At 33.4% G+C, this 14,958-nt stretch overlaps 1 protein-coding gene across 2 annotated transcripts; it reads left to right on the forward strand.

The window, feature by feature from the left end:
- Positions 1 to 2,463: 2,463 nt before the first annotated feature.
- LOC116189265 (probable protein arginine N-methyltransferase 6) lies at positions 2,464 to 7,130 on the forward strand. Of its 2 annotated transcripts, XM_031518855.1 has the most exons (13): positions 2,465 to 2,815; positions 3,405 to 3,470; positions 3,633 to 3,701; positions 4,064 to 4,099; positions 4,460 to 4,525; positions 4,602 to 4,670; positions 4,791 to 4,868; positions 5,031 to 5,109; positions 5,511 to 5,605; positions 5,928 to 6,012; positions 6,136 to 6,341; positions 6,413 to 6,531; positions 6,624 to 7,130. In XM_031518855.1, the coding sequence occupies exons 1-13, from the start codon at positions 2,576 to 2,578 to the stop codon at positions 6,664 to 6,666; spliced, it is 1,251 nt and encodes a 416-aa protein (XP_031374715.1). In that variant the 5' UTR covers positions 2,465 to 2,575; the 3' UTR covers positions 6,667 to 7,130. The 2 variants fall into 2 exon arrangements, with proteins under 2 accessions (XP_031374716.1, XP_031374715.1); XM_031518856.1 differs by lacking the exon at positions 3,405 to 3,470 and having other exon boundaries at positions 2,464 to 2,815.
- The last annotated feature ends 7,828 nt before the right edge of the window (positions 7,131 to 14,958 follow it).

Here is a 14,958-nt window from a genome sequence, read left to right on the forward strand (position 1 = left end):
ATATTCTTAAATTGAAAGCATTCAAATATTAGTGCATACAATGATGAATTAAAAAATAATTGAAAATGAATTATAATATCAAATATAGATGAAGAAATCGATGTTACCTATAAAACACATTACACATTCTTAAATACTCAGTTCTAAAAAATTGTAATAGATGATCTCCATGTAATTAAAAAAAAAAGAAGTTCAAATCATCTCTTTTTTGATAATTTTTAAATAGATTTATCTATTACTATTCCAAAAGTATTCAATATTGAAACATACTTATTTCATATAGTAAATTATTCTTTTAGTTATTAATTATGTCGAAAAGCATTTAATAGATATTTATTTTAAGAAATTGTATTTTTTATAAATAAAATTTGATTATATATTTTAAATCAAGAATGTGTTATTTTAATGATTTATATGCATTTGTTAAATTAGTTCTGATTGTATAAACATTTATAATTGTTTATTTAGACATTTATCTTGTGATCTTATAATATATATAAAATTACTTTTCTAAGACCATTTATCATGAAGATATAACTTTATGTATATATATATATATATATGTTTATATATATAAATATTGATGGGATGCAGATGGACATTTGATCATGAGTAGAGGCAAAGCTCATAGAAACCTTTTGGTAAATAAATGGAAAGCTCTCATTGCAAGAGTCTAAAATAATTATATATAATAATATAGCAGATAATAGATATTAGATTAATCCATTCATAAGATAGGTAAAGCTGGAAACACATTTATATTTTTTTAGACAATAATGAAATTTTTTTTCTCATGTGTACAAAAAATAAATAAGAGAGAAAAATGTAAAGAAGATGGTAAAGTAAAGAAGATGGAAAAGTAAAGAAAGCGAAAATTGATTAATCTATTATAGGTATTTGAAATAGGCTCCTTGAGCCTGTGCAATAAGGAGTTTCCGTTCATGTGATGTAAGTTTGCCACGTAGGATTTTTGAGCAATTCCTTAACTCCTGGTTGTGTGTCTTCTTAGTTTTATGCATCATCTTTAATTTAATAACTCATCGAAAGTAATTAATAAAAAATTAAAGAACGTGAGAGATGATCATAAGTTTATTAGTATTGTAATAGTTGAAACATTGTTAGTTGTGTCAATTGTCTTGTGTTCAAAACTTTCCATCCAATCTTTCTTATTTTTATTATGCTTTTCTTTCATATTTTATTTTTGAAAAAAAGATATTTTTAATGTGAACTTAATCCCGTTAAATTTGTCTACGTGGTAATTTATCACTGGTTGCAAATTAAAATTATTTAAAAGTAAAAGAAAATTGAGAAATAAAAATAAAAATAAATCAATTAAACCTTTAAAAAATAACACCGAGGGGCGGGATGGTCGTTGAGAGAGGGATCGGATTAGAGGTTCCCCCTTTTGGGTCCTTGTAAAGTGGCACATATATCATATGTCCAATATGTTATATGGATATGGAACTTTAAATATAAGAATTGCAAATTTGCAACTCCCATTGTTACAAAATGTACAAATTCTCCTATTTTTATAATATCGATATGCGAAATATGTATTATTTATACAACTATTCATATGAGAAGTTGTATTTGATTTAGTATTATACCTTATGTTATTTCTAAATAATTTTCTATGAAAAAATAAATAAAACCATCTATACAAAAAAATTTAAACGTTTATAGTAAAGAAAGAGTAACATGTAACAATAACAAATATATACTCACAGTCAATGTTACATCTACTAATATATAATACTACATATAAATCATAAATATAATAAGTTGTAAAAATATGGTGTGTTTGGTTTTAGAGTTAAGTAAGTATGTTTGATTTTAGAATTAAGTAGAGTTGAGTTTTGATTTTAATTAGGTTGTAATAATTGTGTTGTTGAATTATGAGAAAAAATGTAAAAAAGTAATGAATATTTAAGAGAAAATAATGATTGTATAGTTGAATTTTAGAAAAAGTAATGAATAGTTGAGATAATTTAATATTAAAAATTGAATTGAATAGTTAAAAAAAATGAAGAAAAAGGGAAATGTAATAATTATATTGTTATTTTTTGTTGTGCAGTGAGTAGAGTTAAAGTTAGAGTTAAAATTTTAAAAACTCGATTGTGAAACCAAACGAGGTGGTAGAGTTGAGTTTTGATTTTAATTGGTTAGTAATGATTGTATTATTGAATTATGAGAAAAAGTGTGAAAAAGTAATGAATAATTGATATAATTTATTATTAAATATTGAATTGAATGGTTAAAAAAATTGAAAAAAAAGAGAAAAGTAATAATTTTGATGTTGATTTTTGTTGTGTAATGAGTACAATTAAAATTAAAATTTTAAAAATATATCTCACAAATCAAATAGAGTGTAAAGATTTTATTTATTTATAATGAATTAATAAAAAAAAATCACAAGCGCGGGGCGAGGCTCAAGTCTAGTTAATTATTAAATTATAACTCAGGAGGCGGTCAGAGTCGACGATTTCAAAGCACTGACTGACTGGACCAGTCCCTGGGGAAGGCAGAGGTAACCCGAAAACCCTACTGTTTCCCGATTCTCATAGTGGGACCAAATATGTATCCGGCCACCGGCTTCAGCAACGGCCATCGCCACCAACCCGCCGGCACTTTCATGGATAAGCGGCTGGGTTCGGGCCGCAGGGAGCGGGCCCGCAGCCGAGCTACCCGTGCCGGGCCACGCGATTCGCGGGATCCCGACCAGCGCTGTGACCAGAAACCTCCTCCCTGTACGGACTTCGACGTCGCCTACTTTAATTCCTACGCTCACGTCGGCATACATGAAGAGATGATCAAGGTGCCTGCTGCATTCCCTTCCCTCGCGTCACCCACCTGCTTACTCCTCCCCCAAACCCCCACCCACCACCACCCCCCCTCCCCGGTCTGCCTCAGAGGAAACGATCACATTGCTAGTCGGTTTTGATCCTTCGTTAAGGTTACAGATTTTTCCGGGATTTTGAAGCTTGTAAGAGAGGAAATGACTTCTCTTCCAGCTCATTGTGCTGCCAAGCTAAGGAACAACGTGTTAGGACGGCCTAATGAATCTCCGTGCTTGTATGCCCCCTAGTTTATGCTTGATCGAATTCAAGGCAATAGATTGAGCTCAAAGGCCTGGCATTTTATGTGTTTTCCTTTATAGATTGGTTGGTAGCCTTTGTGTCGATCGTTGATTGCGTTGATTTTCCTTCAATTTGTCTTTGCTTGCTTGAGCTTTCCTCACTCCTCATATGCATCAGTTGTTTCTCTTTACTTCTGGGCCAATTAATTCTTTATATGAAAGGTGAAGGGAACCGATATTTATTTTCTGTAAAAATCTAAAGCTGGTTTTTGAATGGTGGGATATTCACAAGTGGGAAAGATTTGAGATTTCTTTTCAACTGTCACAGGATCGTGTTCGAACAGATACATATAGAGCTGCAATCATGCAGCATCAGAGCTACATTGCGGGCAAGGTACACATCCAACTTTTTGATAGTCCTGTACCTTGTCAGCTGTAGAGACTATTACAAAGTTGCAGAGAGAAGTATCGCAGCCCCAACAGGCTCTCGATGAGATTTATCTTTCTGGAGGATCATATATATATATATTCTGCCTAACCTGGTCATTGCTCGCAGGTGGTAGTAGATGTTGGATGCGGCACTGGCATTCTCTCTATATTCTGTGCCCAAGCTGGAGCTAAGCGGGTATCTTTTTTTCCTTCCGTTTCTTTCAAAACGTACTTTGCCGCTGTTTAAACTCTCACCGGAAATTCCCTCGCTTCCGTGGATAGTTCCTTGAACTTGCTCTTGTATATAATATCATCAAGTAACTGTAATAGGCCTCATCCATTATTTTTTCCTATATTGCTTATCCCCAGAGAGGAAGCACTTTTTTTTGGACGTTGGCCTCTTGCCAGCAGTAGCTATTTGTTATTTGTGTCGTAAACAGAAGTATTGCTCTTTTTTTTTTCTCCAATTGACTTTGTAAATGATCTCATTCATGCTTCCTTGCTGCCATAGTTGCCGTGATAATCTTGAAAATGTAAGGCTTGCTTTTGTATCTACAGGTATATGCCGTGGATGCCAGTGATATTGCAGTGCAGGTACTCCCATTTTCCTGGATTTCCAGCTAGTCGTGGAAACTCTTAGTTTGATTTTATTTTCCTACTCTGCTGAGCTAGCTCGTGGAATATAGCTTAAATCATGACATCCAATCCTAGCATTCAATTTGTCTATTTCTGCTTTCACTAATGAAGTAAAATTTGGGACAATTTAGTAATCCCTCTTGCTGGACTATGATCTGCAGTCATGATATGATTCAATGGATACTTCTTTTCTAAGATGGGATGGATGCAGTGATCATCATATATAGGAAAATGTTGCACATGGATATTTTGGCATATATAATATCATGGCCTACCTTGGACTGGTTTGGGTGAATTATGCCGGCTTACTCTGTGCAGGCCAATGAAGTTGTTAAAGCAAATAACTTGTCTGACACAGTCATTGTGTTGCATGGGCGAGTAGAGGTACATTTTTTCAATAATATGTGCCTTTCTTCATGCATTTAATGAATAAAATAGCATTTCTGACTCAATTTGGCAGGATGTCGAAATTAATGAGGAGGTTGACGTTATAATTTCAGAGTGGATGGGGTACATGCTCCTGTATGAGGTGAGTTTTGAAACTCCTTGTCACCTCTTTTGGGTGAACTTTTATTCATCTCGCATATCCAGCAGTCCATGTATTTCTTTCTGGTCTTCTCTGTTTCCAGAAATTTTACTTCTGTTGCAGAGCATGCTGGGCAGTGTGATTTGTGCAAGAGATCGCTGGTTGAAACCTGGAGGCTTAATCCTTCCTTCAAATGCTACGGTACTCTCTCATTTCACATCTCTGTAACAGCCTTATGCTTCATCGGTGTGCATTCAACGGATGGAGAAACCAATAAGCTGGGTGCATCTATTCACTGTTGAATCTAGCTATTCTTTGAGTTCCCTCCACTTTGTTCTGATGCTGAAATTTGACCTGGTGTAGTTGTATATGGCCCCGGTCACGCATCCTGATAGATACAGCGATAGCATTGATTTCTGGCGGAATGTTTATGGAATTGACAGTGAGTACTCATTGTACGGGCAGTAAGATATATTCACCTACATTGCTGTCTGGATTTATAATCTCTTTGGATATATTTTTTTTATCTTTAATTGTTTCTGACTGTACATGACTCAGTTCAATCAACCTATATAACTGGCTCTATAAAGAAATTAGCAATTTAGCATGGTTGGTATAATTTTTAGAAGAAGCCAAATACGTGTAGGCTCCCTCATGTTTAACTATGTTGCTGGCCTATATATATATATATATATATATATATATATATATGTCATTATGTGTAAAGATAAATTAGTTTTTGGTACCCCTTTGACTTGTTCAATGGTGTTCCTCTTCTCCTTGTCATGAATTAAGCCATTCCTTTTCATAATTTAAGCCACATTTGCCCTCTATTTGTTGCAGTGTCTGCAATGTTGCCTTTAGCTAAACAATGTGCATTTGAGGAACCTTCTGTGGAGACAATAGCTGGTGAAAATGTCTTGACATGGCCACATGCAGTAAGGCTTTTATTTTGTTGGGATAATAATTGGGCTGTCTTTAATGTTTATGCATCATCCTACAATATTCACAATGCATGAAAAACTTATTTTCCACCAACTGCAGCAGCTTTCTCTATTTCCCTCCCTTGAATTTCCTTTTCTTTCTTTCTTTTTCTTTTCCTTTTCTCTCCTCCATCATTCGGATGTGCATGCCTACAGGAATCCTAGATGCTGGATATAAAAGTATTGATATTGCCGTGCTAGCTTCAAAAACTGGGCATGAACTGCTTATGTCAAATTAGGAATGTTCCTGAGTGTGCTGTTGGTTAACTTGTCTCAGGTAAAGCACGTAGACTGTTATAGAGTCACTCTTCATGAGCTAGAGTCCGTATCGACGAGATATCGGTTCAAGTCGATGATGCGGGGTACACTTCTCTTTTTTCAACCAGAATATGAGCTCATGCATATTCTTGGCATAGAACTTTCTTCCAAGCCCCCCCACCCCCCAATTATTCCAGCTCATATTTTAATTTTGCTTCACTGTTCAGCTCCATTGCATGGGTTTGCATTTTGGTTCGATGTCGAGTTCAATGGACCTGCAATATCTCCAGCCAGTAATCATGTTACCGCCACATTTGCTGAATCATCAAATGATCAACCTATGGACTACAGTCAGAGGAAGAAACGTCCCAATCCAAACGAAGCATTGGTGCTTTCCACTGCGCCGGAGGACCCTCCTACGCATTGGCAACAGGTACTTCATCTTCGTAATTTGTTATCCAGCTTATGACATCTGCTTCGTTGCTTCTAATATGAATTTTACAGACATTGATATACTTTTACGAGCCAATACCAGTGGAGCAAGATCAGCTGATAGAAGGTTCTGTAACATTATCCCAAAGCAAAGAAAATCCCCGATTTATGAATATTCACCTTGAATACACGTGAGTTATTTTATCCAACTATGCTCCTCCGCAATAGTCTTTTAAATGTTAAATCTTAGCTCTCATTCTAGTCCTTGCACAACCTCCTGCAGTTCTGGTGGCAGATCATTTGTGAAGGAGTCAGTAATGCGGTGATAAATTGAGCTTATGTTCCTGGAAGGCGACTTAAAGCGAGACCGTGTCTATCCTGTTAACAAGTTTGGGTGATTCCAGCTCTGAGGCCGGCTTCTTCTTCCTAACGAATTCGCGGCTTTCACTAATTTTGCAGTAAGATGATTGATCCAGAACATTGCAAGAGTGGCATGAAGAGCATATGGGTCCTGTTAACTCCATTGCCGAGTCACTCCTCCGTCTGTCTTGTATTCGTCTCGTCTGATATAGGTTTAGGATAGGAGAACTTTTGAGTTTTATTTCTTGCTAGGTCAATCCTTGTTTTGTTGGTAGCAAGAACCGGAAGGAAGTGATGATTTCTTGCGTTTGTGAAACACCTCACCACAAAGAGAGGTGTTTGATCGGCTTGACCATTGGGAATTCGGATGCATTATTTTTTGTTCTCAAGGCTTGGTTCTTATGAAAGAATTGCCCTCCGTTCTCAGCGATGCTCGATGATGTTTGCATAGGCCATTAACCTGTTCGTTGACACAATCATACAGCCTCGATCTGATTATTGGATCGATGGGCATACGGAACCGATGATGATGGTGGTTGGGGGGGGGGGGGGGGGGGGGGGGGGGGGAGGGCAGCTGTTTGTATTGGCCGGCTTAATTATTGCTCAATTATTGGAGATGGATCGATCTTCCTACCAGCCAGCTCCAAACTTCCTACCGAGTACTTTTTTGTTTTGTGACCTAAATTCTCATCCCCACTCACCCCTCCTTCAAATTTTATGACATATGTATACCATTTTCTTTTTGTCGTTCTTTCTGGACGAGACTGATGTCCTTCCTTTTTTTTTTTTTTATAATTGATTGATTAACATAACAAAATCTCTACTATAATCAATTTGAACGAGAGAGACAATTTCGATTTGGGGGACATAAATTGTACATCTGCTAGCTATTAGCTTCTTTCCTTCCATTTTGCTTCGTTCGAGCCTTGTTTTTAAGTTCTCTGAAAATAATTGTTCAGTACAGAGAAACTGCAGATTGAAGCAAGCAAGTGCTAGCTCAACCTCGCATAGATATGGATTCACCAAGGATATATGGAAGTTTTAATATCGCAATGCATGGTTCATACACTTACGGCAGAATAAAATTGTCGAGAACGTATAGTAGATCAAATCAATTAGAAACTGTTGACGATGGGGATCCAAATTAATATCGCCATGGTTTCACCATAAAATAAATCTATATATAATGATATATAAAGTCTGGGCAATCACCGGAAGTCGACACCTATGCACATTCGGCAAAATAGATCCTTCTCATGCATTTGTAACCGTCTGCATTGATTAGTGACATGAATTTAATACCTATTGTGAATAACATAATTTTAATGGCATAAATATTCAATATTATAATTAAAAAATTAATTATTCAAAATTATGAATTTTGGAATAAAATCATATAGTAGTCTTATGCATATAAAAGATAACTTGAATTTATTTTAGTACATTAAAATGAAATAATTTATAAATTTAAGTTAAAACTTAAATTAAATAAAATATTCAATATTATAATTAAAAATAAATTAATTATTTAAAAATATTGAATTTTGAAATAATCTAAAGTCGTATACTTTAATATTTTATGCCCGTAAAAGATATGTCAATTTTTAATTAAGAATATTAGAGTGAAATAATTAAAAATTTTAAGTTAAAATTCACATTACGTAAAAAGTTTTAATATTATATTTTAAAAGAAACTAATTAAGCAAAAATCACGGTTTCAAAATAATTTAACATATTATACTTTACTATAAAAATATTTTTAACTTAGTATATTAGAGTAAAATGATTTACATATTTAAGTCAAAACTCAAAATAAACATGAATGTTCTATACTACAATTAAAAAGAAAAGGGATTTTTATCTAAAATGGCTCATGGTTTACGCGTTTTGTCAAATCTATCATATGTTTTTTTTTGTCAGCTATATTGCATGGTTTACATTTTACTTCAAATCTATCCCGCCGTTATCTTTTCCGTCGACATCTAACGGCCGTGCTGACGTGGCGCCCACGTGGCAAGTGGGGGGGGGGACCCGCTATCTCTCCACATGCCACGTCAGCACGGCCGTTAGATGTCGACGGAAAAGATAATGCCGGGATAGATTTGATGCAAAAAGTAAACCATGAGATATATCTGACAAAAAAAACATATGATAGATTTAACAAAATGGGTAAACCATGGGTTATTTGGAGTAAAAACCCTAAAAGAAAATAATTATTCAAAATGGCGAGTTTTCAAATAATATAATATTATATACTTTAGTACTATTTTATGTATGTAAAAATATATTTTTAGTTAAGAAAAATGAAAAAAAGAAATAGCATTGAAATATGTTTATATTGACCAATTAGCATTGCCTCCCAGTATATTAGAGTAAAATAATTATAAATTCAAGTTAAACACAAAATAAACACAAATTTTTATATTGTAGTTAGAAAGATACTAATTATTTAAAAGTCATGAATTATGAAATTATTTAAAGTTATATACTTTACTATTAAATTTTTACTTAGTATATTAAAGTGAATTAATTTACGAATTTAAATCAAAACCCAAAATGAAGTTTTCACAACTAAATACTTGCTCGAAAATGTAAAGAAATGTTTATAAAACTAATAACATTTTTAATTTTCATATAAAAACTAAATACATTTCGAAATTAAATTGTCTCATTATTAAAAAAGTATATAATTTAGTTAAAATGCTAAGTAAATTAAATTATTTAAATTCAAAATTTTAATTTTTATGATTGATTAATTATTATTTAGAAGATATGAGATTTAGAAATCAAAGTGACTTTTAAAATTTTGATGTTAAAAATTTTAGTTTTTTTTAGAAACTACAAATCTAATTATTTACCTTAAGTTTAATCAAAATAAGCTTGTCAGTTTGATTATATGAATTTATTTAGATAACATATAATTTTAGATATTTAAGTATTTTAATAAAGCTAGTTCACTGCGTTATATTTAATATTAAATATTAATATGAAATTTATAAAGAAATAAGTTATGAACTTATTAAAATTTAATTCCGCACAAAAGCCTAGTGGATTGAATAGTTATTAACAGTTTCGAGAATGGATATATAATTGACATGCGCCATCTTGTATTATATATGTTTGTTTAAGCAGTGAACCATGTTAAGGGACTCAAGCAATTCGCATGCATTACATATAATTACATATAAATCTCAGATAGGATCTGCAGAGCAAAGGAGGGACAATTGATTATGATCTCTCAGCCCTCTCATCGCCCACATTCTATATTATCGAAGACGAATATCTGACTTTTTTTTTCCCAACCACAACCACACCTGATTCTTCCATCCAAACAACATACTGCATTGCATGCTGCTGCTAAGAATTTTGAGACGTACACGTACCTCCGTTTAAATTTATATTTATTAAGATTATTGATTCATATAATTTACATAGAAAATTCCTATACGTTTCACGTTAATTTGGATGATAATAATCTTAATTTTCTGTTACTGGGAACAGAGAGCTGCATATATATATATATATATATATATATATATATTAGAGAGATAGATATATAATTCAGTGTGTGCAAAAGTTATTATAAATTATACATATGCCATCTGAATATACGCCATGCCGCTGACTCGTTTTGGTTATGTTTCAGCCAGCAGCCTAACTCGACCGGATTTTTATTAATTACACATTAATTGATATATTCAAGCTAGCTAGCTGGATTCCTGCCATCAGAGAGGAATATACATACATACATATATATATACCCACGTTTCAAGTTAACTATATATATATATATATGTGTGTGTGTGTGTGTGTGCGCCTTCCTTTCATACGAATTAAAGGATATATGCCTTTCATCCCTCTCATACGAATCATGCATTGCATGGACTAATAAATTAACTTACTATAACTAACGGTTGAGTTACAGCTAGCTAGCGAGGATCTGTATAAATATAATATTAATTCTATATTTTTGCATGGGCATCGATCGATTTTGCGAGTCTGGGGGTAACAGAGAGATAATTAAGAATTAATTAAGCAAGATAACATAAATAAATGAGGGCAACTTTTAGGTGGTAATAATGACTCAATTATTGGGAAATCAGTCGGTTGATAGATCGATCCATCGTGCATATATATTATTTCATATCCCTTTTGCGTATAATAATAAATATGCATATGTGTGTATGCTTGTGTGTTGATACTGATCTTCCCCGATCGATTCGTGATGAATTTTCTAATCTTAATTGGTGTTACTTACTTTCGCACTCATAGTCTTTCGTTAATTAATATATTTAATTCCCATTAAATAAATTCAAATTTTCTTTAGTTGGTCTTGTCGTATTTATTCATTATTGCCATTCGAGTATCTATCGTATCTTCCTACCACTGTTTGTTCACTCTCGCCCTCCCGTCCCTTTCATTAATTTCTCATTAACTTGCACGCGTGGGCGCACACACATATAAATGTACACACACGATGCATTCATGATCTTTATAAAGCACGTCCTACGTAGGGGTACCCCTGAATAATCAATAATTAAGATCACAAATGAGAGTAGAGTTTGAATCAATCAATTGCTAGAAAGAGATAGATGTAATTAAATGGAGAATTTCCAAGCAACGTTTTTGAATCCATATAGATAATAAAATCATCGAAGCACTTGATCGATGACACTTGAGCTCAGCTAGCTAGCTAGCTATTCTATATATTCCAGATATAATATTAAGCCACCCCGTATATAAGTTAATTACTGCAATCGCAACTTCGTCATCGGATCCCGGCCATTCCAATTAATTAGATGCCATGACCGATCATATATGATAGAGGAAGATTTCGTAGAATAACCCAAGAATTTGTGGCTTAATCCAAAAGTTTATATAAACAAGAGGAAACTCTCTCCATTAAAAAGAAAAAAAGAAAAAGGTGTTTCTGTATGTCTATATACATATAGCTGCCACATGAACTCAGATATAAGTTGATCCAACAATTTTCTACCGAGAGAATTTTTTTTTTATCCAACAATAAACCTAATACTGATTATTGATAACCCGGGATACTTCTCTCTGTTGACCTTAGCCTATATATATGTATATACACACGTATAACAAAATGTATTAATTTGATTATAATTCAATGGAGGGCCACTAATTAGCTACTAGCCAGCTACTATAGGTTTTCTGTTTTTATTTTGGGTAAATTGCATTGGTGGTCCAAAAGGTTTTATAAATATTTCAAGTTAGTTCAAAAAATTTTTTTTACTACTTGACGGTACAAAATATTTTAAAATCGTTTCTTTATAGTACATTCCGTCAATTCATGATTGACGCCGTTAGAAAATACTAATGTGGCAAGAAATTTTTTAATAAAAAATATGTTTTAGTTTTAATTAAAACTCCAAATTTTTTAAAATTTCAAAACGATCTAAATTTTTTGAACTTTTTTAATTTCGTCCCAATCCTCTCTCTCCCTCCACTGTTCATCGTCTTCCTCTTCCTCTCCACTGTTCAAGCCGGGAGCTCCACCAACTTGAACTCGAGCCTGGTTCCGAGCTCGAACTCCAGTTCCCATCGCTTCTCCGTCAATCCGAAATCTAAGGCCGTGCTTCTTGGACTCTCGAAGCCCCAAAATGCGGCTCAACTCTTTCATTCACTTCAGGAACTATTCCTCCTCTGCTTCTCAGCCCTTCTTTTCCACATCTGCACACGCCCAGCTCACGACCTCTTCTCCCTGCTTCTCTTCTCTCATACACTAATGCACGGCAACCAAGAACCTCTCAAATCTCAAGATTGTCCATACCCATCTGGTCAAGAACGGGTTCTACCACCTCTCTCTGGGCAACAAGCTCATCGACTCCTCCCTCAAATGTGACAGCATCTCCATCCATCCGAAGTCCTAGGCCGTGCTTTTTGGACTCCTGAAACCTCAGAAGTAATGCTTCGTCGATTCGAAGAATCGCCGTGCCTTTGACTCGGCGAGATGATGAACAGTGGAGGGGGGAGGGAGACAAATGAACAATGGAGGGAGAGAGAGGGTTGGGGCAAAATTGAAAAAGTTCAAAAAAGTTAGGTCGTTTTGAAATTTTAAAAAATTTAGAGTTTTAATTAAAATTAAAAAATATTTTTTATTAAAAAGTTTCTTGCCACATCAGCATTTCTAACGGTGTCAATCATGAATTGACGGAATGTACTATAAAAAAACGATTTTAAAACATTTTATATCGTCAAGTAGCAAAAAAAACTTTTTAAACCAACTTGAAATATTTATGAAATCTTTTAAGTCATCAGTGTAATTTATCCTTTTATTTTATATGGCGCCAGTGGGATCGATGATCTAAGCCGCCATTATTTGTGTTAAATTATTGGAAGAAGTATTACATATGCAATCTCTTTTACTTTTAAACTAACCTTCCACTGATTAAGAGAAAAAGTTTGTGCGTGCGTGATATTATATATAATTATAGATGTAATTGAGCTTTACATTATGATTAATTATAACTTAGTCCATATATGTGCGCATAGCTTTGTACGGTTCTCTTCATAGACATGTATATATCTTAATTGGGATTTAATTAGTTGTTCTATAATCAAAATAGTTTACTTCAAGTGGTTTAGTACTTGTTCTCTTTAAACAGCATTTTCTATTCCAATTTTGCTAACGAAGAAAATTCATAACTGAAAGAGTTTTACCTTCTCAGTAGATCAACCCAGCTCAAATACTGATAGTTGGGGGTTATTAGATTTCTGGATGTTAGAGTGCACATAAAAAAAAGTTAATTATCTTTTAATTAGTAGTGGCGAAGAAAAAAAATGATATAATTAATTGAATAATAGTGAGCATATACCCAACAAATAACAAAAAGACGTGCAACTTTCCACTGAGAAAGAAAGAAAGTTCTTGATAAATAGATAAATAAATAACAGAGAGAGAGAGAGAGAGAGAGAGAGAGAGAGAGAGAGAGAGAGAGAGAGAGAGAGGAGAAAGAAAGAGAATCTGAATTCGTCTACACCTGAGGAATTATTTAATTGAGAGCTCTATATATATGTATATCATATTCTGATGTGATCGTGAAAGCAGCAGCAGAAATTAAAGACCTTGATGCTGCCCTGCTTGGCTGATTATGCATTAATTTTTATAATTCATCATCTATAATATATCTATTTCGATATATATATATATACATATTCATAAGAAACAATTGACCAAAAAAAATATATCATAAGAAACAGCCACTTGGACACTCTTCTCCAGAAATAATCCGTGAGCCTTAAAAAGGCTGGTTTTTTCGTGACATTAATTATTATAAGAGCAATATATATATATAAGAGCAAGATATATACATATACAGAACAAATTGATAGCTTATTCTTGTAATTTTGATTGGGAGTTAAATTGGTTTCAGTATATATAGAGATTCAATCTTTATATACAGTTAGCGCTCATCAAACTATGGTTCTCAATCAGAAGATAATTAAACTTCTCTTTGATCATCATTCCCTTATTTACTTTTAGTTGTTACAGCACGCAATACACACACACACACACATATAATACGAAATAAACATATCCGTCCCAAAAAAACAAAGGAAAAAAATCTAAGCAATACATATATATATATATATATGTATTTACGTACTATAACAACTAAAGGTAAATAAGGGATATGCGTATAAATAATAAATAAGACCTTCATGTGTTTTTTTTATAGCTGAATTGACCTTCATGTGTATAGATATAATGGAAGATCGTCATACGTAAACGTAAAAGCCCCTCTAAAGTTTTATAATGAAGAGACATATATACAGGAGAGTTTCAAAGTCAGATATATGCATCAAGTCAATAGACTTGTTACGTGCGTCTGTCCATACTACATACGATACATGACAAATGATTAATGAAATATATATGTGATAATATGGAGATCCCGTGTACACACACACATATATATGTTCTTGTTACATCAAAGGCCGGTGAACCCAAATAATATAGGAGGATAAATACACTGAGGACTAATCTAGCTAGCACGTAAAGCTGATATTTTTGTGATATATGTATGTTAAGGAATTTGTGTTAACTTGGTGTGCAATATTAATATAGATGCAACACACACACACACACATATAATGTAATATATAATATATGACATAATAAATAGGGCATTATCATCTACCTAAAAAAAATGGGGCATTATCAGCAATATGTTGATTGATTATGCATCGTTATTTTCTTCAAATTAACTTTGGCATGTTGAAAGGGTTAT

The sequence above is a fragment of the Punica granatum genome, chromosome 8, assembly GCF_007655135.1.
Source record: "Punica granatum isolate Tunisia-2019 chromosome 8, ASM765513v2, whole genome shotgun sequence".
In the NCBI taxonomy this organism is placed as follows: Eukaryota; Viridiplantae; Streptophyta; class Magnoliopsida; order Myrtales; family Lythraceae; genus Punica; species Punica granatum.